Source organism: Enhydra lutris, unplaced genomic scaffold (genome assembly GCF_002288905.1).
Source record: "Enhydra lutris kenyoni isolate GAN:26980312 unplaced genomic scaffold, ASM228890v2 scaffoldscaffold18, whole genome shotgun sequence".
Classification (NCBI taxonomy): domain Eukaryota; kingdom Metazoa; phylum Chordata; class Mammalia; order Carnivora; family Mustelidae; genus Enhydra; species Enhydra lutris.
In genome coordinates this window covers 34,641,037-34,667,085 of record NW_019154102.1, presented here as the reverse complement: position 1 = coordinate 34,667,085, position 26,049 = coordinate 34,641,037, and the positions used below count along the sequence as shown (strand labels likewise).

At 36.8% G+C, this 26,049-nt stretch overlaps 1 protein-coding gene across 1 annotated transcript in view; it reads left to right on the top strand.

Annotated features, from left to right (window-relative positions):
- Positions 1-26,049, top strand: part of LOC111148092 (charged multivesicular body protein 3) — a 64,127-nt gene that overhangs the window by 9,219 nt on the left and 28,859 nt on the right. The window contains exon 2 of the mRNA XM_022504493.1: positions 13,383-13,443. Within this exon, the coding sequence (XP_022360201.1) occupies positions 13,383-13,443 (61 nt within the window). The remainder of the gene's footprint in view (positions 1-13,382; positions 13,444-26,049) is intronic.

The following is a 26,049-nucleotide window of genomic DNA, read 5'->3' as shown; positions in this document are numbered from 1 at the left end:
TGTGGTGGATTACAGTGGTTGATTGTTGAATTTTAAACCAGCCTTCCATACCTGGAATAAATTGTACTTGGTAATTATAAACTAAAGTTTATAATTATTTTTATATATTTTTGCATTCAATTTGCTAACATTTTGTAGAGGGCTTTTACATCTGTGTTCATGAATGATACTACTTTGTACTTTTCCTTTCTTGAAATGTCTTTGGGTTTGGTATTAGGATAATGCTGGTCTCATAGAAATGAGTTAAGCGCCCTGCTCAGTGGAGAGCCTGCTTCTCCCTCTCTCTCTGCCTGCAGCTCTGCCTACTTGTGCACGCTATCAAATAAATAAATAAAATCTTTAAAAAAGAAGTGTTCCCACATACTTTTCTTGAAGATTTTATTTTGAGATTTGTTACCATTTTCTTCTTAAATGTTTGAGTACCTGTTGTCAATTTTTGGGAGTATATACCTAAGAGTAGAATTGTTGGATCATATGGTAATTCTTTTTTTTTTTTTTTTTTAAGATTTTATTTATTTGACAGACAGAGATCACAAGTAGGCAGAGAGGCAACAGAGAGAGAGGAAGGGAAGCAGGCTTCCGGCTGAGCAGAGAGCCCAACTCGGAGCTTGATCCCAGGACCCTGGGATCATGACCTGAGCTGAATGCAGAGGCTTTAACCCAGTGAGCCACCCAGTGCCCCTCATATGGTAATTCTTTATTTACCTTCTTAAGAAACTCCAAAACTGTTTTTAACAGTAACTTCACCATTTTACATTCCCACCAGCAACATAAGATAGTCCTGTTTCTCTACATCCTTGCCAACAATGTTTTTTGTTTTTGTTTTGATAGCCCAGTTGCTGGGGGGTGAGGTAGTATCTCATGGTTTTGACTTGTAGTTCTTTAATGACCAATGAAGTAGAATATCTTTTCATGTGCTTGCAGACCATTTGTCTATCTTTTTTGAAGAAATGTCTGTTTATGTCCTTGCACGATTTTTAATTAGGCTGACTTTGTTGTCGAGTTGTCAGAGTTCATTACATACTTATAATAAGCTCTTATCAGATACATGATTTGCAAATATTTTCTCCAATTTTCTAGTTATCTTTTTACGTTCTTGATAATCTTTACATAGTTGTTAAAAAAAATTTTTTTTTAAATAGATTCGTTTGAGAGAGAGCATGAGGGGCAGAGAGAGAGGGAGAGAGAGAAGCAGACTCCCCACTGAGCACAGACCTGACACAGGGCTCCATCCCAGGTCTCTGAGATCTTGACCTGAGCCTAAACCAAGAGTGGAGGCTTAACCAACTGAGCCGCCAGGTCCCCCAGTTGTTTTTAATTTTAATGAGGTTCAGTTTATGTATTTTTTCTGTTTTTATTCATGCTTTTGGGACATTTCTAATTATCCATTGCTAAATCTGATATTTTGAGAGTTTTATAGATATAGCTAGATTTAGCTAGGTCTTTGACTCATGTACTGGACTCCATATACTGGAGGTAGGAGTACAGCTTGCTTTTTTTTTTTTTAAGATTTTATTTATTAGAGAGAAACAGAGAATGAGCGGGGAGTGAGGGGGAGAGGAAGAAACAGATTACCTGCTGAGCAGGGAGCCTGACATGGGGCTTAATCCCAGGACCCTGAGATCATGACAAGAGCCGAAGGCAGACACTTAACTGACTGAGCCACCCAGGCGCCCACAGCTTGCTTTTAATTAGTGTTTGCACGGTATATCTCTGTATGCCTTAACCTTTTAATCTTAGTCTTTATATTTAAGTGGGTATTTGGTAGGCAACGTATAGTTGGGTCTTGATTTTAATTCCCCCCTCCCCCACTCTGGCACACCATCTTTTAGTTGGTTTATTTAGACTCTTCACATTTATAACTACTATTGATATAGCTGCATCAACATCTACAGTGTTGTAACTGGTGTCTACTATACTTTGTTACTTTTTCCCATCTCAAAAAAAATTTTTTTTTGCCTTGTATCGTTTTAATTGAGCACTTTATGATTCACTTTATCTCATGTTTTTGCATATCAATTGTATATTTTTAAGAAAATTCTAGCGATTATCCCAGATTTTGAAATACATTTACAATTAACAAACTTAACTTCTAATAACATAATGCTGTTTCACATGAAATGTGAAATGAGGGATCTTCTAACACTGTATTCCCAATCCTCCCTCCTGTCCAGTATGACATTGTTTTCATTCATTTCACTTATCTGTATACTGTTTTCATCCAGTACACATTTACTATTATTACTTTAAACAGTTATTTTTTAAATCACTTAAGAATAAGGAAAGTAAAAATTTGCTTTTATTTTTTTTATACCCTTTCTTTATGTAGATGCAAGTTTCTAACTAATTTTTCTTTTCCCTAAAGAACTGTGTTTAAACATTTCTGGTAGGCCAGATCTGTGATGAATTCCCTCAATTTTTACTTGAGAGTCTTTATTTCTCCTTCTCGTTTGAAAGATAATTTTGTTGGACATAGAATTCTAGGTTGTGTGATTTTTTTTCAACACTTTAAATATCTCTATCCTCTTTGTACTTGCATAGTCTCTAACAAGAAGTCCTTGGTAATTCTCAGCCTTGTTCTCCTATAGATAAAGTGGTTTTCTTTCTGCTTTGTCTTCCTCCAAGATTTTCTCTTTGCTTTGGTGTTTTGCAGCTTGAATATGATATCTACTATTTGTCATTTTTTTGGACCGTTATTCTCGTTTGTGTTCTCTTTGCTTCCTGGATCTTTGGTTTGGTGTCTGTCATTAATTTTGGAAAGTTCTCAACCATCATTATTTCAAGTAATTTTTCTGTTCCGTTTCCTCTTTTATCTCCTTCAGGTATTCCAATTATGTATTACATCTTTTGAAATTGTTTCACAGTTCTTAGACATTCTTTTCTTTTCATTTTCATGTTTTTCTTTTTAAAATTTCAGTGGCTCCAATTCATTGATTCATTCCTCGGCTATGTCCTGTTTACTGATCAACCTCTCAAAGGCATTCTTCATTTCTGCTATGATATTATATTTCTAGCATTTCCTTTTGATTCTTAGTGTTTCCATCCCTGTACATTATCCATCTCTTCTTGGATAATACCGACTTTTTTTTCCATAAGAACCACAAAATGTCAGACTTTATGTTGCATCTAATCCTGGTTCTGATGCTTGCTTTGTTTCTTCAGACTGTGCTTTTTCTTGCCTTTTAGAATGCCTTGAAATTTCATGTTGAAAACTGGACATGATATATAAGGTAGTAGGAACTGAGGTAAATTGGTCTGAAGTATGAGGTTTTATTTTAGTCAGGCTAGGAGTTTGTCTTTGTTAATATTTGCTGTAGCTGTAGGTGCTATAGGATTAAAGTTATTCTAGTGTCCTTGTATTTATCTCCCCATATATATATATATATATGTATATCTTCTTTGTTATCTTGAACATCCATAACAACTCCATTTTGCATCTCTTTTAGCTCTAATTGGTAGTTATACTTGAGTCCTGTTGGTGTGGTGGGAAGATGTGGGGGACTGGAAGCATTCTACAATCTTATTAAGTCTGTGTTTTAGTGGCCTATGTCCCTGGACTATGACATTCCTAAGTATTTAATTTCTTGTCCACTTCTGGTGACACAAGAAGACTAAAAATAAGAGTCTGGTAAATTTCCTTTCCCAAAGTGGGACAGGGAAATGTGCAGCCATTTGCACAATTTTCTTTCTTGGTATTTTTTTCCTGTTGTTACCCTATATATGCTTTATATTGATCCTTACAAAGAAATGTATGACTTAAGACATTGAGGTCTTTTTTAAGAGATGAAAATCTATTTTTCAGTAAGCCAAAAAACTTGTGACTTTATTTTGCTCTGGTTTGGAAGTAAGTGTAGGTAATCCATCAATTGTTATTTTTCCCTGTAATGAGGACACATTGACTTTAATCTTCAATTATCATTTGTCACACAATTTACTTTTTTCAACTTTTTATTGTAGAAGAAGCTGATTAAATGTCATTTATGAAACTGAAACAAAATTGGGGTTTAACTATTTTCAAGTTTTGGGTGACTATATAACTAGGGAGTGTGGTATCTAAAACAATTAAAAAGATTCAATGAATCTTTCTAATATTATGAGATAGTATTTCTAACAAAGATGATTTAAAGCACTTATAAACTCAGTTTTTAAAATTTGTAAAATAGTCTTACATTTTAAAATTTTAATTGGGGACGCCTGGGTGGCTCAGTGGGTTAAAGCCTCTGCCTTCAGCTCAGGTCATGATCCCAGGGTCCTGGGATCGAGGCCCACATCGGGCTCCCTGCTCTGAGGGAGCCTGCATCCTCCTCTCTCTCTCTCTGCCTGCCTCTCTGCCTACTTGTGATCTGTCTGTCAAATAAATAAATAAAATCTTTAAAAAATAATAAAAATAAAACTTTAATTGAAATATAGTTGATATGCAATAAGTTTTAGTTATACAACTTAGAGATCAGTGATTGTATAAATTATGAACATCAGTAATAAATGTTTTACAATATTATTGACTGAATTCTCTGTTGAACTTTCATTCCCTTGACTCATTTATTTTATAATTGGAAGTTTTTATCTCTTAATCCCCTTCACCCATTTTGCCCATCCTCCCACTTCTCTTCCCTTTGGCAACCAGTATATATTTATGAGTTCGTTTCTCTCTTTTTTGTTATTTTTTTGTGTTTGTTTTTTAGATCATCTATATAAATGAAACCATGTGATACTTGTTTTTCTTTGGCTTATTTCATTTAGCAGAGTACCCTCTAGGTCCATTCTTGTCACAAATGACAAGATTTCATTCCTCTTTACAGCTGAGTAATGTGTGTGTGTGTGTGTGTGTGTGTGTGTGTGTATCTTTATTCATTTATTTATAGACAGACACTTAGGTTGCTTCCATATCTTTGCTGTTGTAAAGAATGCTACAATAAACATGGGGTGTATGTATCTTTCTGTATTAGTGTTTTCATTTTCTTCTGGTAAATACCCAGAAGTAGAATTACTGGGTTGTATGGTAGTTCTATTTTTAATTTTTTGAGGAAACTCCATACGGTTTTCCATAGCAGTTGGTCCAGTTTACATTCCCGCCAGAATGTGTGAACACTTTGTTTTCTCCGCATCCTCACCAACGCTTCTTTCTTGTCTTTTTGATGTTATCCATTCTGACTAGTGTGAGGTGATACCTCATTGTGGTTTCGATTTGCATTTCCCTGATGATTGGTCATGTTGAGCATCTTTTCATGTGTCTTTTGATCATCTGTATGTCTTCTTTGGAAAAATTCTATTTAAGTCTTCTGCCTGTTAATCAGATTATTTGTGTTTCTGGTGTTGTTATAGGAGTTCCTTATATATTTTGCATATTAACCCTTAATGGATATATCATTTGCAAATATTTTCTCCCACTCAGTTGGTTGCCTTTCCATCTTATTGATGGTTTCCTTCATGGTGCAGAAGCTTTCTAGTTCAGTATCATCTAGCTCGAGATCATCTAGCTCAGTATCATCCTAATGATTTATTTTTGCTTTTGTTTCCCTTGCCTGAGGAAAATATTGCTGTAGTTGATGTCCAAGAGATTACTGCCTAAAATTTTCTTTTAGGAGTTTTATGGTCTCACATTTAGGCCTTTTATCCATTTCGGGTTTATTTTTGTGAATGGTGTAAAGAAGTAGGCCAATTTCATTCATTGACATGTAGCTGTCCAGTTTTCCCAGCACTATTTATTGAAGAGATCGTGTTTTCTCCATTTTATATTCTTGCCTCCTTTGTCATAGATTAACTGGCCATATATGCTTGGGTTTTATTTTTGAATCTCACTTCTGTTCCACTGATCTATTTTTCTACCAATGCCATATTGTTACTACATATAACTTTGTGATATATTTTTAAGTCGGGATTGTGATACCTTGAGGGGCGCTTGGGTGGCTCAGTGGTTAAAGCCTCTGCCTTTAGCTCAGGTCATGATCTCAGGGTCCTGGGATCGAGTCCTGCATCGGGCTCTCTGCTCAGCGGGGAGCCTGCCTCCTCCTCCTCTCTCTCTCTGCCTGCCTCTCTGCCTACTCGTGATGTGTCTGTCAATTAAATAAATAAAAAAAAAATCTATGATACCTTGAGCTTCTTAAGTTTGCTTTGACTATTCAGAGTCTTTTGTGGTTGCGTACAAATTTTAGTATTAGTTCTTGTTCTGTGAAATATGATGTTGGTATTTTGATAGGAATTGCATTGAATTTGTGGGTTGCTTTGGGTAACATGAACATTTTAACAGTATTCTTCCAATCCAGGACCTGATATTTTCCTTATTCGTTTTTTTAAAAATATTTTTTGAAATAGATTATATTTGTACATACTGTAAAATTCAAAAGGCAGCAAAGTATATCTTTATGTATACTGAAAACTAAATCTGGGGCGCCTGGGTGGCTCAGTGGGTTAAAGCCTCTGCCTTCAGCTCGGGTCATGATCTCAGGGTCCTGAGATCGAGCCCCGCATAGGGCTTTCTGCTCAGTGGGGAGCCTGCCTCCCCTTCTCTCTCTGCCTGCCTCTCTGCCTACTAATAAATAAATAAAATCTTAAACATAAAAAATAAGTCTTTAACTCTTGTTAACAAATTATTCAGTTTCCAACCCTGAAAGCAGCCTAATTTCTTATGGATTCTCCCAATGATAGTCTATAATATATGAACATATAAATATCTCTGTCTTTCCCTTTTTCCACCTCTTTTCCTCCCCTTCTCTATTCCTTCTCTTTTTCCTTTCCCTCTTTATCCCTCTTTCTCTAACATATATGTCATACTGTAAATGCCCTTTACATTGCTGTTTTCCTTTATATTTTGGGAGTTAATTCCATGGGTAGTCCTACATTGTATTGCTTTTTTTCTTTTTAGTTAGAGCATAATGTCAGTTTATGGAAATTCTCTAATATGTTTAGTGTTCTATTGATATATGTTAGGTAGTTTCTAGTCTTTTGCTACTATGAACAGTGCAATGGTGCATTTTTACAAAAGTCATTTCACCATTGTCATCTAATGTATTGGATTGAGTACTCACTCCTTGAATATGAGCAGTTAAGCACTGTAATGAGAAACTTTGAAACAAGTTTTTTTTTTTTTTTTTTTTTTAATTTAAGATTCATTTGTTTTAGGGAGAAAGTGTATGCACACGGCGCGGGAGGGGGAGGCGGACAGAGGGACAAGGAGAGAGAAACGCAAGCTGACTCTACGCTGAGCATAGAGTCCAATGTGGGGCTTGATCTCATGACCTGGAGATCACGACCTGAGCCGAAACCAAGAGTCAGAAGCTTAACCAACTATGCCACTTAGGCGCCCTAAAACAACCAGTTTTTAATGACTTATTTTGAGCTTCTGGGTTTATTTAAGCAATGGATAACATTAAGTTGAAAGACAAACTGTAGTAATAGCTATAAGAATAAATAGATAGCTTCTTATCTTTTTGAATTAGAATTTTCTCAATACTGGACATGGAAACAAAATACAGAAATAAATTGGATGCTAAGGTTGGTATAACACTGTAACAGCTCATTTAAAATTTTATCTTTCATCAAGACAGATAACCTATCATTTATTTACCTTATAGTAGTAAAAATTTTCAATCTGATCCTGCATAAGTGTGTATTGATATTATACTTCTTGTATTTGTGGAGTTTCATGTTAGATCTATTTGAAAGATTCCATTACTAAAAACAAGTTTGAAAATCACTGCACTGGTTCATTCTGCCTTGCATTAAGATTTGGATTTAAATTGTGAAACTTATCTTACATGTGGTTCCTGGAATTCTTGTAACTGCTACGGGTTTGTACTCATGGGTGCCTTGCTTCCACCTGATTGGGTATCCTCAGGAATTAGCAGTTGAAAGCATTAGAAATAATAGGAGCTAATCATAATCAGTACTTTGACCCATGAGAATAAAAATCTAAAATTTATGTTTAGCTTGATAATAAACAGGATTAGGAGTAACTTACTGCCTTTTAAAACTATAATATAAAAGATGATTTTTTTTCCTTTTTTGCTTTCTTTCAGAGAGAGTGCACATAGGTGGAATTGAGGGGAGAGGTGTAGGGCGAGGGAGAGAGAAAATATTAAACAGACTCCATGCTCAGTGTGGACCTGGACTCAGGGCTTGATCTTACAATCTTGACATCATGACCTGAACTGAAATCAAGAGTCAGATGTTTAACTGACTGAGTCACCCAGGAGTCCCAGTATTTTTTCTATAAACCTGAATCAAATAGCTTTACCCATCCATGTTGCTATTCAAACAAAAATTATTTAACCAAATTCATTTTTGGTCTTCAGGGAAGGATACTCTTGTTTAGGTCTCTTAGTGGTGTTTGTTTTCACTCTATTAAAATAAAGTCCTCCCTGCCGCCCATAGTGGATGGTCACATGGTTTCCTTGCAAATTTTTCGAAGTCTGCTCAAAAGTCACCTTAGCTGTTGAGCTTTCTTCCACCACCCTGTATGAAATTGCGAACCTCCCCTCAACAACTGCCCTCATCCTATTTTCCTTGCTTCATTTTCTCCCTAGCACTCATTTTGTGACAGAGTATTTCCTTGTTTATTTACTTACTGTCTTTGTTTCCTTAGAATGTAAGTTCATAAGGTAGAATCTTTGTTTCCTGCTGCATCAGTAGCACATTGAGCTCAGTGAACATTTGAATTGTGAGACTTGAATTTCCTTTTCTGCTGATTCTGAAAGTTCTGGTTAGATTATAACAGTGTTTTCAAATTTTTTCATATATCTCCTGAAATAATTTTGACTACTTGTGTGCCCTTTTGAATAGTTGTAAATCATCATTTAATTTTTTTATCATAATGAGGTTTTAAGTAGAGTTGTACAGGTTGTAATTTTTGGCATATTGTAAATATTATAAAATTATTACATCACTCTTTTTTTTTTTTAAAGATTTTATTTATTTATTTATTTGACAGAGAGATCACAAGCAGGCAGAGAGAGAGGAGGAAGCAGGCTCCCCTAGAGAGCAGAGAGCCTGATGCGGGGCTCGATCCCAGGACTCTGAGATCATGACCTGAGCCGAAGGCAGCGGCTCAACCCACTGAGCCACCCAGGCGCCCCATACATCACTCTCTTAAAAGTATCACAGGAATGTGACCCCCATCAATATTCATTTAAAACATACATGCACACATTCTTATTTATAGTCAGACATTTTAAATTATTCTTTCTTCTTGAAAGGAGAAATGCCATTTACTTCCATTCTGTTTTTTACCATATGGGTTTCTCTTAATGTAGCACTTTTATGCTTGAAATAAAACAGTCATCCTATTAGACTTGAAACAAAATACATATATACCTTTTGTGATAAAAACACTCAGCAAACTAAGAATAGAAGGGAATTTTCTTAACATGATAAAGGGCATTTATGAAAACCACAGCTAATTTTATAGTGAATTGTGAAAAACTAAAGCTTTTTTTCTAAGATCAGGAACAAGACAAAGATAACCTGGTTTTGCCACTACTATTCAATATTGTACTAGAAGTTCTAGCCAGAGCACTTGGGCAAGAAAAAGAAATAAAAGATACCCACATTGAAAAGGAAAAAGTGAAACTATCTCTTTGCAGATGGCATGATTCCATATATAGAAAACTCCAAAGAATCCTCACTAATACTTATAAGTGAATTCAGCAAATTGACAGGTTTTAAGACAAGCATAAAGTATTCATTGTTTTTCACACCAGTGAAAAATCTAAAAAGGAAATAAAATCATTTACAAGGGTATCTAGAAGAACAAAATACCGAGGAAAGAATTTAACCAAGGAAGCAGATCACTTGTACACTGAAAATTACAATATATTGCTGGAAAAAATTTCACATTCATGGATTGTGAAACTTAATGCTGTTATGATGTCAGTACCACCCAAAGTAGTCTGCAGATTCAGTACAATGCCTTGCAGATTCAGTACAATGCCTATCAAAATTCCAAAATAAATAGTTGACCTCCGACGTCATATGGAATACAGCTGGCCCTGAATAGCCAAAACAACCCTGAAAAAGAAAAAAATTTGGAGGACTCACAGTTCCTGATTTCAAAAGTTACTGTGAAGCTATGGTAATGTTAAGAGTGTGGTATTGGCATAAGGATAGATGTATAGACTAAAGGAATAAAATTGTGTTTAGAAGCAAACCCATACATGTATAGCCAGTTAATTTTCTGCAAGGGTGCTAAGATCATTTAATAGTGGAAGGGTAGTCTTCTTCAACAAATAGTGCTGGGATAAGTGGATATTCAGAGGAGTGAAGCTCGACCCCTACATCATTCCATATACAGAAATTAAAACCCTTATTAAGCTATAAAAGTCTTAGATAAAAATATAGGGGCAAATCTTCATGACCTCCTATCTGGCAGTGGATTCTTAACTATGACATCAGAAGCATGAGCACCAAAAGAAAAAATAGGCAAATTGAAAATCATCAAAATTAAAGCTTTTGTGCATCTTAAGGACATGATCAAGAATGTGAAGATAACTTATAGAATGGGAGAATTTATTTGTAAATGTTACATCTGATAAGGTTCTATTAGAATGTATAAAGAACTCATACAGCCAGCAACAAAAAGACAATTAAAAATGAATAGACGTGAATAGACATTTCTCCAAAAAATATGTTCCAGTGGCCAACAAGCACATGAAAAGATATTTAACTTCATTGATCTTTAAGGAAATGCAAATCAAAACCATAATGAAATAACTGCTTCATTTCGTCCAGCAGGTTGACTGTTATTAAAAAATTGGAGGCTAACCGTATTGGCAAGGATGTAGAGAAATAAGAACCCTTGAACATTCCTGGAGGGAATGTAAAATGGTGAAACTTCTTTGTAAAATAGTTTTGGAGTTCTTTGAAAAGATAAACATAGAATCACCATATGACCCAGCAATTCTGCTCCTACTGGATACATATTCCAAAGAATCAAAAATAGGAATTCAAGTAAATACTTGTATACAAGTGTTCATAGCAGCACTATTCACAGTAACTAAAAGATGGAAACAATCCAGAGGTCCATCAAAGGATGTATGAATGAACAAGTTGTGTTGTATAAGTATAACAAATATTATTCAGCCATGAAAAGGACTGAAGTATTTATACATGCCACAACATGGATGAACTCCCAAAACACTACAGTATACTACAGTATAGTGTGTTCTTCTGATGTGTTAATAAGTTTTTGAGACTAGGGAGAGTTGATGATTCTACAACATTATGAAGTCATTAAATGCCATTGAATTGTATATTTTGAAATGGTTATTTTTATGTTATATGAATTTTACTTTAAGAAATATATAAACCTAATGTTAAAATTCTAAAAATCACATATCCATGTAATTTTAAGTACCTTAATATTTCTTCTGGTTGGAGTTACTACAGCTTTTGCAAAATTTTTTATAGATTTTGTTAAATAATGATTTTAATGAAATCATTAAAAAGTGAAATTTATTGGAAGTATACGTTCTCTTAATTGTATAGATTTTTTTTTTTTTTTTTAAGATTTTATTTAGAGCAGTCAGAAGGAGAAGCAGGCTCCTCACTGAGCAAGGAGCCTGATGTGGGACTCAATCCCAGGACCCCGGGATCATGACCTGAGCCAAAGGTGTCCCAATATTTTTATAAAATTTTTAATGCTGTTTAGATAAGTCCCCATGGATGAAGGCTACAAGGTTCAGCATCAATTCTATTCCTGTTTCATTATTTGTAAGTTTAAATCCCGCAGTCATTGCTTTTTTTTTTTTTTTTTTTTTTTTAAGATTTTATTTATTTATTTGACAGACAGAGATCACAGGCAGGCAGAGAGAGAGGGGGAGGCAGGCTCCCTGCTGAGCAGAGAGCCTGATGCGGGGCTCAATCCCAGGACCCTGGGATCATGACCTGAGCTGAAGGCAGAGGCTTAACCCACTGAGCCACCCAGGCGCCCCAGTCATTGCTTTTTGTAAAGGTGAATCCTGATTCTCCTGATGGGCTTACTGGTTCGATTTCTGGTAGTGATCACAGGCAAACTTTTTGGATTTGCAGTGATGGGGGTCAGCCACCAGCAGCATCTAGTCATACTAGATGAAGAGGTCTTTAATCTTCTTGGAAGCCTAACCACCTATTTCTGGTAACAGGCCTCCCTGGCTTGGAGGTGGACTGAATGTGTGAATCTGTGTCTTATGACCACCACCCTTCATAGTCTGAGGGTTCCATGCCAGCTAATCACTCCTTGCCCAGAAACAGAAGAGGTTTCAGTAGCTTGGATTGCATTGTGCATGGTTGGATCATCTCCAGGGAACGCCCATCCACCTAATGAGGCTGTTACCCCTTTGGCAGAGTGCCATAGCTGTGCCCATCTTCCTGCCTCCAAAGACCTGCACCAACTGTAGAAAGTCTGTGGACTGCATGGCTGTGGGCACAGACAGGAGATCCTCATCACAAGCTGCCACAACTGGAAGAAAGCCCTGTTTTATGTCTTATTAGACTCCAGTGTTGAGAAACGCCCTTAATATAAATAAATCGATAGTAATGGAAGTTTTATTATGTCATTGTCGCTAAGTTCTTTGAAATTCTGTGTCCTGTGGCAAAGGGCATGTAGTTATTTAATGTAAATTTGATTTTAATGATTATCAGCTGACAACTCTGATTTTCCTTCAATTTCTTTTGAAACTGAAGAATTAGAAAACACTTCAGTTGCATAAGAATTCGATAGACATTAGAGTAGTTCAGTGCTTTTTCAACACCCACATTGTTATTTCCATTTGGCTCTATGTTTAGTGCTTTAGATGTTTTTGCCTCTAAGGGAAATATATCATTATAATAGACATAGGTCAGAGGAATTTCTGTCCTTTGTAAAATGAAGAAGCATTATTGTTGAAAAGAGGAAGGAAAAGGTGAACTCTTGACACAGGAAGAACAGGTTTTGAAATAGGTTTCAAAAGATGTTTCAACTTTTATTTTTTAATTTTTTTATTAACGTGTAATGTATTACTTGCTTCAGGGGTACAGGTCTGTGAATCATCAGTCTTAACACAATTCATAGCACTCACTATAACGCATACCCTCCCCAATGAAAGATTTTCACCTTTTAAAAATCACTTTTTACTATGCCTGTGCACCTCCTGAAAAATGTTTATGTACCTACAGGGTCCTGAACTCTCTCTGAGGTCTTGTATAAAGTACTTCTTACTGCCTGCCTTCAGATAAGAATTTTTAAATAAATTGGAACTTCTGTACTGTGAATAAAAAGATTAAAAAAATAGAATTTGGCCCTAAAGCTTTTGTTTGAAATGGATTTATTTATTTTTTTGTCTAGAATAAATGTAGAATTCTAAAATTCTTTAAAATTTGGTGAATTAGGAGTGTTGGCTTTTCTTACAATTTTTTTCTAAAATTTTTCCCAGGTCAATGAATGGTCATTGAAGATAAGAAAGGAAATGAGAGTTGTTGACAGGCAAATAAGAGGTAAATTATAATTTTGTCTCCTATTCCTTACCCTCTTTTAATCTTCTATTCATAAAAATAAATTTCATCTACCCCATTGTAAGACCTAGTTGATTCTTCTATTAATTATTTATGGTTGTCCTAATTATTTTGCTTTTTAATCATTATAAGAAAAACCTTTACATTTTATAAGAACTAAATCTTTCCTTTGGCCTGCAGTTCAGCTCAGAAAGAGGGAGGGGCCGTGTTCATTTATCTCTGATTTCCTAGAGATCAGGTTAGTGTTGGAAACAAAGCAGGTGCTAACATTATTGCGATAGGTAGAATAATGGCCTTCCAAAGATGTTCACATTCTCATCTCAAGAACCTGTGAATATGTTACCTTATGTGGCAAACGGGACTTTGCAAATCTGATTAAATTAGGAATCTTCAGGTGGGGAGATTATGCTAGGTTGTCTGGGTGGGACCAATATAATCACAAGGGTTTTTACAAGAAGGAATTAATATGCTGAGAAAAAGTGAGAGAAAAGGAGAGGTAACCATGGAACCAGATGTTAGGAAAATGTCCTTTGAAGATGGAGGAAGAGGCCACTGGCCACAGAATGCAGTTGTCCTGTAGAAGTTAGAGAAGGCAAGATATGATTCCTCCCTGAAGATTCCAGAACATAGCCTTTCCAACACCTTGATTTTAGACTTCTGACCACCAGAATTGTAAAAGAATCAGTTGTGTTGTAAGCCATTGTAAAACAAACAAAAAAAACAAACACCTCTTCCTACTTATAAAGGAATGTTTTATGGAATTCAGATTAAATAAAGTGTGCATAAGTACGGAATGGAATTCCATTTTCATGACTAATTGTTTATCTTAGCATGGCTGTAAATTGAGGAAAAAAAATATATTTTTTTAAGATTTTATTTATTTGACAGATCACAAGTAGGCAGAGAGGCAGGCAGAGAGAGGGCAGGGGAAGCAGGCTTCCTGCCGAGCAGAGAGCCCAATGTGGGGCTCCATCCTAGGACCCTGGGATCATGACCTGAGCCGAAGGCAGAGGCTTAACCCACTGAGCCACCCAGGCCCCCCTTATATATTTCTAAATAAAGTTGATTTTTAGGAAATACAGCATAAAATTAAGGTGACTTGACACAGAGATAGTAATGTTTAAAACTTTTATGATTTTTAACTTTCACGATTGGAGAAAAATTAATACCATAAGGATATTTCAGTATCACTCCCTTAAGAAAGGAATTGGAAAGAGCAATTATATTCCCAGCCATGACGGAATAATGTTTTTGAATTTGCACTTGCACTCCCATCATAAATAAAAAACTGGACAAAAATCTGTGAAACATTGGTTTTCAAAACTTGGACAACTGAGTGAAGCATTTTGATTACCAGGAAGTGGGAAACAGTCTTAATATGGTCCTGGTTTTCAGCCTAGAAAAACCTTCTGGATCATGGCACATGGAAGGAGGTTCTAAGCAGAGCATGGTGGTCTTGGGGTTGAGGAGACAGAGATCAGGATTTATAGAGGCTACAGTCACTAGAATTTGTGGGGCATAATATCAGAGAGAAGGGTAGTACCCAGAGAGAGAACTCTAATGTCTACACAGTGTACCATTGAGTCTTTAGCTGAATACTAAGCTGTGCAAATATAGAGATTTCAAGAGGTTAGGCAAAGAACAATTACTGGGGAACAGCACAAATATCAGGACACTATAAGCTAAACAATTCTTAGAGGTAACAAAGAATTAAGAGATTGCAGTGTTCTGATCGGACACAGGAAGAGACATTGTTGGAACATTTTGGACATTCAGTAGAGAACCTAGAAAGATCATGCCTTTACTATTAAGGCTAGGGTAGACCTAGATTAAAGGCTACCATAGCCCTCACCAACAGAGCTTAAAAACAGTTCTTAAAAGTTGATCTGCAGAGAGCTTAACTGCCTGTCGAAATAATGCTGAACACTCTTTAAAGGAAGACTCAAGAAAAGACCCTGAATCACCAGGGGAATATTGAAAAAGAAAACCGAATCTGAAGGTATCACAGTGCCTGACTTCAAGCTACATAGCAAAGCTGTGATCATCAAGATAGCATGGTACTGGCACAAAACAGACACATAGATCATTGGTCAGAACAGCCCAGACCATGGTCAGCTAATCTTTGACAAAGCAGGAAAGAATATCCAGTGAAAAAGACAACTTCTTCAATAAATGGTGCTGGGAAAATTGGAGAGCTGCATGCAGAACAATGAAACTGGACCATTCTCTTAAACCATACACAAAGATAAACTCTAAACAGATGAAAGACCTAAATGTGAGACAGGGATCCATCAGAATCCTAGAGGAGAGTACAGAAAGTAACCTCTTGGACCTCGGCCAGAGCAACGTCTCTCTAAAGGCAAGGGAAACAAAGGCAAAAATGAACTCTTGGGACTTCATCAAGATAAAAAGCTTCTGTACAGCAAAGGAAATAGTATATAAAACCAAAAGGCAATCTACAGAATGGGAGATATTTGCAAATGACATAACAGATAAAGGGCTGATAACCAAGCTCTATAAAGAACTTACCAAACTCAACACCCAAAAATCAAATGATCTAGTCAAGAAATGGGCAGAAGACATGAACAGACACTTCTCCAAAGACATACACATTGCTAATAGGCACACGAAAAAGTGTTCCACATTACTTGCCATCAGGGAAATACAAATCGAAATCACAATGAGATACCACCTTACACCAGTTAAAATGACAAAAATTAACAAGACCGGGAACAACAAATGTTGGCAAGGATGTGGAGAAAGGGAAACCCTCTTACACTGCAAGCTGTTACAGCTACTCTGGAAAACAGTATGGAGGTTCCTCAAGATGTTAAAAATAGAGATACCCTATGACCCAGCAATTGTACTACTGGGTATTTACCCCAAAGATACAGACATAGTGAAAAGAAGGGGCAACTGCACCCTAATGTTCCTAGCAGCAATGTCCACAATAGCCAAACTGTGGAAGGAGATGAGATGTCCTTCAACAGATGAATGGATAAAGAAGATGTGGCTCATATATACAATGGAATATTACTCAGCCATCAGAAAGGATGAATACCTGTTATTTGCATTGACATGGATGGAACTGGAGGATATTATGCTAAGTGAAATAAGTCAAGCAGAGAAAGACTATTACATGGTTTCATTAATATGTGGAATATAAGGAATCAGGCAGAGGACAATAGGAGGGAGGGTAGGGAGGTAAACCTGAGTGGGAAGAAATCCGAGAGGGAGACAAACCATGAGAGACTCTGGATTCCAGGAAATAAATTAAGGGTTTCAGAAGGGAGGGTGGTGGGGGGATGGGGTAATTGGGTGATGGGTATTAAGGAAAGCACATGATCTGATGAGCACTGGATGTTATACACAACTAATGAATCACTGAGCACTATGTAAAAACCAATGATGAACACTTATATGTTGGCTGATTGGACTAAATAAGAAAATAAAAATAAAATACACAAAGTTAAAAAAAAAAAAGGAAGACCCCCAAATTCAGACACTCAAAAATGAAACAGTTTATTAGGTAACTAACTCTAACCTGGTATCAGAAAAAGATCATGGGTTTTGGAGTCAACACTACCAAGTTTAAACCCTGTGTTTATTGTCAATTAGCCATCTATCCCTATTAAAATTCTTTGAATCTCACAGAATTGTTTTATTACCACTGTCCCTCTCCAGACTTTTCCTTATCCCATACTAAAACTCTGTGCCCATTTATTTTTTTTTTTATTTTATTTTTTATAAACATATAATATATTTTTATCCCCAGGGGTACAGGTCTGTGAATTGCCAGGTTTACACACTTCACAGCACTCACCATAGCACATACCCTCCCCAATGTCCATAACCCCCCCCTCCCAACCCCCCTCCCCCCACCAACCCTCAGTTTGTTTTGTGAGATTGAGTCACTTATGGTTTGTCTCCCTCCCAATCCCATCTCCTTTCATTTACTCTTCTCCTACCCCCTTAACCCCCCATGTTGCATCTCCTGTCCTTCATATCAGGGAGATCATATTATGGTTGTCTTTCTCTGATTGACTTATTTCGCTAAGCATGATACCCTCTAATTCCATCCACTTCGTCGCAAATGGCAAGATTTCATTTCTTCTGATGGCTGCATAGTATTCCATTGTGTATATATACCACATCTTCTTTATCCATTCCTCTGTTGATGGACATCTGGTTCTTTCCATAGTTTGGCTATTGTAAACATTGCTGCTATAAACATTCGGGTGCACGTGCCCCTTCGGATCACTATGTTTGTATCTTTAGGGTAAATACCCAGCAGTGCAATTGCTGGGTCATAGGGTAGTTCTCTTTTCAACATTTTGAGGAACCTCCATGCTGTTTTCCAGAGTGGTTGCACCAGCTTGCATTCCCACCAACAGTGTAGGAGGGTTCCCCTTTCTCCGCATCCTTGCCAGCATCTGTCATTTCCTGACTTGTTAATTTTAGCCATTCTGACTGGTGTGAGGTGGTATCTCATTGTGGTTTAGATTTGTAATTCCCTGATGCCGAGTGATATGGAGCACTTTTTCATGTGTCTGTTGGCCATCTGGATGTCTTCTTTGCAGAAATGTCTGTTCATGTCTTCTGCCCATTTCTTGATTGGATTATTTGTTCTTTGGGTGTTGAGTTTGCTAAGTTCTTTATAGGTTTTGGACACTAGCCCTTTATCTGATATGTCGTTTGCAAATATCTTCTCCCATTCTGTCAGTTGTCTTTTGGTTTTGTTAACTGTTTCCTTTGCTGTGCAAAAGCTTTGATCTTGATAAAATCCCAATAGTTCATTTTTGCCCTTGCTTCCTTTGCCTTTGGCGATGTTCCTAGGAAGACGTTGCTGCGGCTGAGGTCGAAGAGGTTGCTGCCTGTGTTCTCAAGGATTTTGATGGAATCCTTTCTCACATTGAGGTCCTTCATCCATTTTGAGTCTATTTTCATGTGTGGTGTAAGGAAATGATCCAATTTCATTTTTCTGCATGTGGCTGTCCAATTTTCCCAACACCATTTATTGAAGAGGCTGTCTTTTTTCCATTGGACATTCTTTCCTGCTTTGTCGAAGATTAGTTGACCATAGAGTTGAGGGTCTATTTCTGGGCTCTCTATTCTGTTCCATTGATTTATGTGTCTGTTTTTGTGCCAGTACCATGCTGTCTTGATGATGACAGCTTTGTAATAGAGCTTGAAGTCCGGAATTGTGATGCCACCAACTTTGGCTTTCTTTTTCAATATGCCTTTGGCTATTCGAGGTCTTTTCTGGTTCCATATAAATTTTAGGATGATTTGTTCCATTTCTTTGAAAAAAATGGATGGTACTTTGATAGGAATTGCATTAAATGTGTAGATTGCTTTAGGTAGCATAGACATTTTCACAATATTTATTCTTCCAATCCAGGAGCATGGAACATTTTTCCATTTCTTTGTGTCTTCCTCAATTTCTTTTATGAGTACTTTATAGTTTTCTGTGTATAGATTCTTAGTCTCTTTGGTTAGGTTTATTCCTAGGTATCTTATAGTTTTGGGTGCAATTGTAAATGAGATTGACTCCTTAATTTCTCTTTCTTCTGTCTTGTTGTTGGTGTAGAGAAATGCAACTGATTTCTGTGCATTGAATTTATATCCTGACACTTTACTGAATTCCTGTACAAGTTCTAGCAGTTTTGGAGTGGAGTCTTTTGGGTTTTCCAAATATAGTATCATATCATCTGCGAAGAGTGATAGTTTGACTACTTCTTTGCCGATTTGGATGCCTTTAATTTCTTTTTGTTGTCTGATTGCTGAGGCTAGGACTTCGGTACTATGTTGAATAGCAGTGGTGATAACGGACATCCCTGCCGTGTTCCTGACCTTAGCGGAAAAGCTCTCAGTTTTTCTCCATTGAGAATGATATTTGCGGTGGGTTTTTCATAGATGGCTTTGATAATATTGAGGTATGTACCCTCTATCCCTACACTTTGAAGAGTTTTGGTCAGGATGGGATGCTGTACTTTGTCAAATGCTTTTTCAGCATCTATTGAGAGTATCATATGGTTCTTGTTCTTTCTTTTATTAATGTGTTGTATCACATTGATTGATTTGCAGATGTTGAACCAACCTTGCAGCCCTGGAATAAATCCCACTTGGTCGTGGTGAATAATCCTTTTAATGTACTGTTGAATCCTATTGGCTAGTATTTTGGTGAGAATTTTCGCATCTGTGTTCATCAAGGATATTGGTCTGTAGTTCTCTTTTTTGATGGGATCCTTGTCTGGTTTTGGGATCAAGGTGATGCTGGCCTCATAAAATGAGTTTGGAAGTTTTCCTTCCATTTCTATTTTTTGGAACAGTTTCAGGAGAATAGGAATTAGTTCTTCTTTAAATGTTTGGTAGAATTCCCTTGGGAAGCCATCTGGCCCTGGGCTTTTGTTTGTTTGGAGATTTTTGATGACTGTTTCAATCTCCTTACTGGTTATGGGTCTGTTCAGGCTTTCTATTTCTTCCTGGTTCAGTTGTGGTAGTTTAGATGTCTCTAGGAATGCATCCATTTCTCCCAGATTGTCAAATTTGTTGGTGTAGAGTTGCTCATAGTATGTTCTTATAATTGTCTGTATTTCTTTGGTGTTCGTTGTGATCTCTCCTCTTTCATTCATGATTTTATTTATTTGGGTCCTTTCTCTTTTCTTTTTGATAAGTCTGGCCAGGGGTTTATCAATCTTATTAATTCTTTCAAAGAACCAACTCCTAGTTTCGTTGATTTGTTCTATTGTTTTTTTGGTTTCTATTTCATTGATTTCTGCTCTGATCTTTATGATTTCTCTTCTCCTGCTGGGTTTAGGGTTTCTTTCTTGTTCTTTCTCCAGCTCCTTTAGGTGTAGGGTTAGGTTGTGTACCTGAGACCTTTCTTGTTTCTTGAGAAAGGCTTGTACTGCTATATATTTTCCTCTCAGGACTGCCTTTGTTGTGTCCCACAGATTTTGAACTGTTGTGTTTTCATTATCATTTGTTTCCATGAATTTTTTCACTTATTCTTTAATTTCCTGGTTGATCCATTCATTCTTTAGAAGGATGCTGTTTCATCTCCATGTATTTGGGTTCTTTCCCAATTTCCTCTTGTGATTGAGTTCTAGCTTCAGAGTATTGTGGTCTGAAAATATGCAGGGAATGATCCCAATCTTTTGATACCGGTTGAGACCTGATTTAGGACCGAGAATATGATCTATTCTGGAGAAAGTTCCATGTGCACTAGAGAAGAATGTGTATTCTGTTGCTTTGGGATGAAATGTTCTAAATATATCTGTGATGTCCATCTGGTCCAGTGTGTCCTTTAAGGCCTTTATTTCCTTGTTGATCTTTTGCTTGGATGATCTGTCCATTTCAGTGAGGGAGTGTTAAAGTCCCCCACTATTACTGTATTATTGTTGATGTGTTTCTTTGATTTTGTTGTTAATTGGTTTATATAGTTGGCTGTCCCCACGTTAGGGGCATAGATATTTAAAATTGTTAGACCTTCTTGTTGGACAGATCCTTTGAGTATGATATAGTGTCCTTCCTCATCTCTTATTATAGTCTTTGGCTTAAAATCTAATTGATCTGATATAAGGATTGCCACTCCTGCTTTCTTCTGATGTCCATTAGCATGGTAAATTCTTTTCCATCCCCCCATCATAAATCTGGAGGTGTCTTTGGGTTTAAAATGAGTTTCTTGTAGGCAACATATAGATGGGTTTTGTTTTTTTATCCATTCTGATACCCTGTGTCTTTTGATTGGGGCATTTAGCCCATTAACATTCAGGGTAACTATTGAGAGAGATGAATTTAGTGCCATTGTATTGCCTGTAAGGTGACTGTTACTGTATATTGTTTCTGTTCCTTTCTGATCTAATACTTTTAGGGTCTCTCTTTGCTTAGAGGACCCCTTTCAATATTTCCTGTAGAGCTGGTTTGGTGTTTGCAAATTCTTTCAGTTTTTGTTTGTCCTGGAAGCTTTTAATCTCTCCTTCTACTTTCAGTGGTAGCCTAGCTGGATATAGTATTCTTGGCTGCATGTTTTTCTCGTTTAGTGCTCTGAATATATCATGCCAGCTCTTTCTGGCCTGTCAGGTCTCTGTGGATAAGTCTGCTGCCAATCTAATATTTTTACCATTGTATGTTGCAGACTTCTTTTCCTGGGCTGCTTTCAGGATTTTCTCTTTGTCACTAAGACTTGTAAATTTTACTGTTAGGTGACGGGGTATGGACCTATTCTTATTGATTTTGAGGGGGGTTCTCTGCACCCTCTGGATTCTGATGCTTGTTCCCTTTGCCATATTGGGGAAATTCTCTCCAATAATTCTCTCCAATATACCTTCTGCTCCCCTCTCTCTTTCTTCTTCTTCTGGAATCCCAATTATTCTAATGTTGTTTCGTCTTATGGTGTCACTTATCTCTCGAATTCTCCCCTCGTGGTCCAGTAGCTGTTTGTCCCTCTTTTGCTCAGCTTCTTTATTCTCTGTCATTTGGTCTTCTCTATCGCTAATTCTTTCTTCTGCCTCATTTATCCTAGCAGTGAGAGCCTCCATTTTTTATTGCACCTCATTAATAGCTTTTTTGATTTCAACTTGGTTAGATTTTAGTTCTTTTATTTCTCCAGAAAGGGCTTTTATATCTCCTGAGAGGGTTTCTCTAATATCTTCCATGCCTTTTTTGAGCCCAGCTAGAACCTTGAGAATCGTCATTCTGAACTCTAGATCTGAAATATTACCAATGTCTGTATTGATTAGGTCCCTAGCCTTTGGTACTGCCTCTTGTTCTTTTTTTTGCGGTGAATTTTTCCACCTTGTCATTTTGTCCAGATAAGAGTATATGAAGGAGCAAGTAAAATACTAAAAGGGTAGCAACAACCCCAGGAAAATATGCTTTAGTCAAATCAGAAGAGATCCCAAATCGTGAAGGGGGAGAAAGGGGATAAAAAGAGGTTCAGAAAAAAAAAAAAGAAAAAAGAAAGAAACAATTAAAAAAAGAAAACCAATAAAGAAAAAATATAAAAAGGGAAAAAAATATATATATATATATTAGATAAACTAGTTAAAAAACGTTAAAAAAGAAAAGAGTAAAAGTTAAAAAAATTTAGCAGAAGAAGAAAAAAAATTGAAAAAGAAAAAAAAATTAACTGCAAGGCTAAAGAATCATGGGGAGAAAGCCATGAGTTCCGTGCTTTGCTTTCTTCTCCTCTGGAATTCCGCTGCTCTCCTTCGTATTAAACTGCACTCCTTGGTAGGTGAACTTGGTCCTGGCTGGATTTCTTGTTGATCTTCTGGGGGAGGGTCCTGTTGTAGTGATTTTCAAGTGTCTTTGCCCCAGGTGGAATTGCACCGCCCTTACCAGGGGTCAGGCTGAGTAATTAGCTCGGGTTTGTTTTCGGGAGCTTTTGTTCCCTGAGCGCTTTCCGTAGAGTTCCGGAGGACGGGAATGAAGAAGGCGGCCTCCCAGTCTCCAGCCCGCAGGAGCCGAGAGCCCGGGGCCCCACTCCTCAGTGCACCTTCAGACACTCAGACACCCCCGATTCTTCTGTGACCCTGTAGGACCTGAGGCCACGCTGACCCCGCATGGGCTTCACCCCGGTTAAGCCTCTGGAGCGATGTCCCTCAGCGGAACAGACTTTTTAAAGTCCTGATTTTGTGTTCCGTAGCTTGCCGGGAGCCGGCCCCTCCCACCGCAGTCTATCTTCCCATCGCTTTGGATTCACTTCTCCGCCAGTCCTACCTTTCAGAAAGTGGTTGATTTTCTGTTTCTAGAATTGCTGTTCTTCTTCTCTTCGATCTCCCATTGGATTTTTAGGTGTTTGCAATCTTTAGATAAGCTATCTAGCTGATCTCCCACTACCTGAAGTAGTCTCAGCCTGCTACTTCTCCACCATCTTGACTCCTGCACCCTGTGCCCATTTAATAGTAACTCTCTGTCCACCCCTTCCACCCCACCTGTGCAAATGACACCAAATCCCCTGGTAACCACTATGCTATTTTCTGTCTTTGTGTATAATATGACTATTTTAAATACCTCATATAAGTGGAATTAAAGAATATTTGTCCCTTTGTGCCTGGCTTATTTTACTTACCATAATGTTTTTGACATTCATCCATTATATATAGCATGAATCAGAGTTAACTTCCTTTTTAAGATTGAACAGTACTTCATTGTATGCATGCTTCATTTTGTTTATTCATCTTCAAATGGACATTTGGGTGGTTCTACCTTTGGGTTATTGTGAATAATGCTGTTTTGAACATGAGTGTATAAGTATCTCTTTGAATCCCTGTTCTCATTTTTTTTTTTTCCCCTGTACCCTATGCCCTATAGTGGAATTGCTGGGTCAAATGGTAATTCTGTATTTAATTTTTGAGGAAAATTAGTGCTTCCGTATTGCACTGCAGCATCTTACGTTCCTAATATCAAGGACTAAGACATTCAAAAACACAGATATGGCAGAACAGGTCAGTGTGCAAACCCAAGGCAATCTACAGCTCTGCAAAGACCTGAGAATACTTTTAAGTTTACAGTGTAGATTGATCCCCAGCACAATGATACCTTGCAGCAGTAAAACCAAAAAAAAAAACAAATCACAAACCCTGCTAAAGTGGGAGAATCTGACTTCAGACTTATAAGATTCAAATGTCTCATTTTCAACAACAACAACAAAATCACAAGATGTACAAATAGGAAAATATGGCCCATCCAAAGGAAAATAAATGAACAGAAAACGTCCCTGAGTAAGACCAGATGACCATTTTACTCAACAGATACTTTAGAACAACTTTTAAAGATGTGCAAAGAGCCAAAGTAAAATGTGGACAAAGTCAAGAAAATGAAACATGAACAAAGTGGAAATATCAATAAAAAGATAGAAAAGAAACCAAAAGATACAAAAAGAAATTCTGCTGCTGAAAAGTACAATAACTGAAATGAAAAATTTATTAAAGTTACTTGAAAGCAGATTTGAGCAGGCAGAAGAATTGGTGAAGTTGAAAATAGTACAATTGGAATTATCAAGTCTGAGGAGAAGGGGAAAATTTTGAAGTAAACTGAGCCTAAGGGATCTGTAGAATACCATGAAGTAGACCAGCAGACACTTTGTGGGAGTCCCAGAAGGAAAATAGAAAGGGGCAGGGAGGTGATTTAAAAGAGTAGGGACAGAAACATCTCAAATTTTATGAAAGACATGAATATAATTATCCAAGAAGCTCCACATACTTCAAATAGTGTATACTCAAAGAGACCCATGCCAATGCACATTGTAATGCCACATTATAATAGCAAACTTCAGGTAATGTTCAAAGCAGTGAGAAAGGACTTACCATATAAAAAGGATCTCAGTAAGATTTTCAGCAGATTCCTTACCAGAATTGTTGAGGGTCAGAAGGCAGTGGGTTGATATTTTCAAATGAAAGAAGAACGATCAGCCAAGAATCTTATATCCAGCAAAACAAGGGAGAAATCAAGGCATTCCTAGATAAACAAAAGCTAGGGAGTTTGTTACCACTAGATCAGCCTGGAAGGACTGTCAGGGTGTCCTTCTGGTTGAAATTAAAGTATGATAGTAACTTGAAGCCATATGAAAAAATAAATAGCTCTGTTAAAGGTAAACACATGGGCAATTATAAAAGCTAGCATTTTTGTAACTCATTTTGTAACTCCATTTTTTGTTTTCTGCATGATTTGGGAGACTTGAGCATTTGAAAAAATATATATTAGGCTATGTTTTTGAACTCAGTCTACAGAAAGATGTACTTTTGTGACATGAGTAACTGAATGGGGGTGGGAACAGAAATGTATAGAATTTAAGTTTTTATATGCTATTGAAGTTAAGCTCATATAAACTCAAATTAGTGTTATAACTTTAGTATATTAACTGTAATCCCTATGATAACCACAAAGAAAATAGCTATAGGTTATACAAAAAAAGCCAATGGAATAGGATTTGAAAAGTTTCACTATTAAGAGAAGTAAACAGAAAAAAAGATATTAATGCAGGAAATGAAAGACAAAAAAGCTGTAAGGCCTACAGAAAAATTGGCAAAATGACAGAAGTAGGCACCTCTTTGTCAGTAATTAAATGTAAATGGATTAAACTCTTCAGTTGAAAGAGCTTGGCAAAATTGATTTTAAAAAATGATCTTATTCTATACTATCTATAAGGCATTCACTTTAGATCCAAAAGTACATGTCAGTTGAGAGTGAAAGGACAGAAAAAGATGCCCCATGGAAATGGTAACCAAAAGAGAGTAGAAGTTGCCGTACTAATATAAAACAGAGTTTAAATCAAAAAGATTACAAGTCAAACCTTTTATATTACTAACAGTTTCAGTAGAATAAGAGGATACAACAATTAATTATACATATCTGTGCACCTAAAAACAGATTGTCAAAATATGTGAAGCAAAAATTGACAAAGGGGGAAATCATTCTGCAATAATAGCCGGAGACTTAATAATAACCTACTTTCAAAAGTGAATATAACAGCCAGGGGCACCTGAATGGCTCAGTTGGTTAAGCCTTGATTTTGGTTCAGGTCATGATTCAGGGTTGTGAGATCGAGCCCTGAGTCAGGCTCCATGCTCAGTGTGGAGT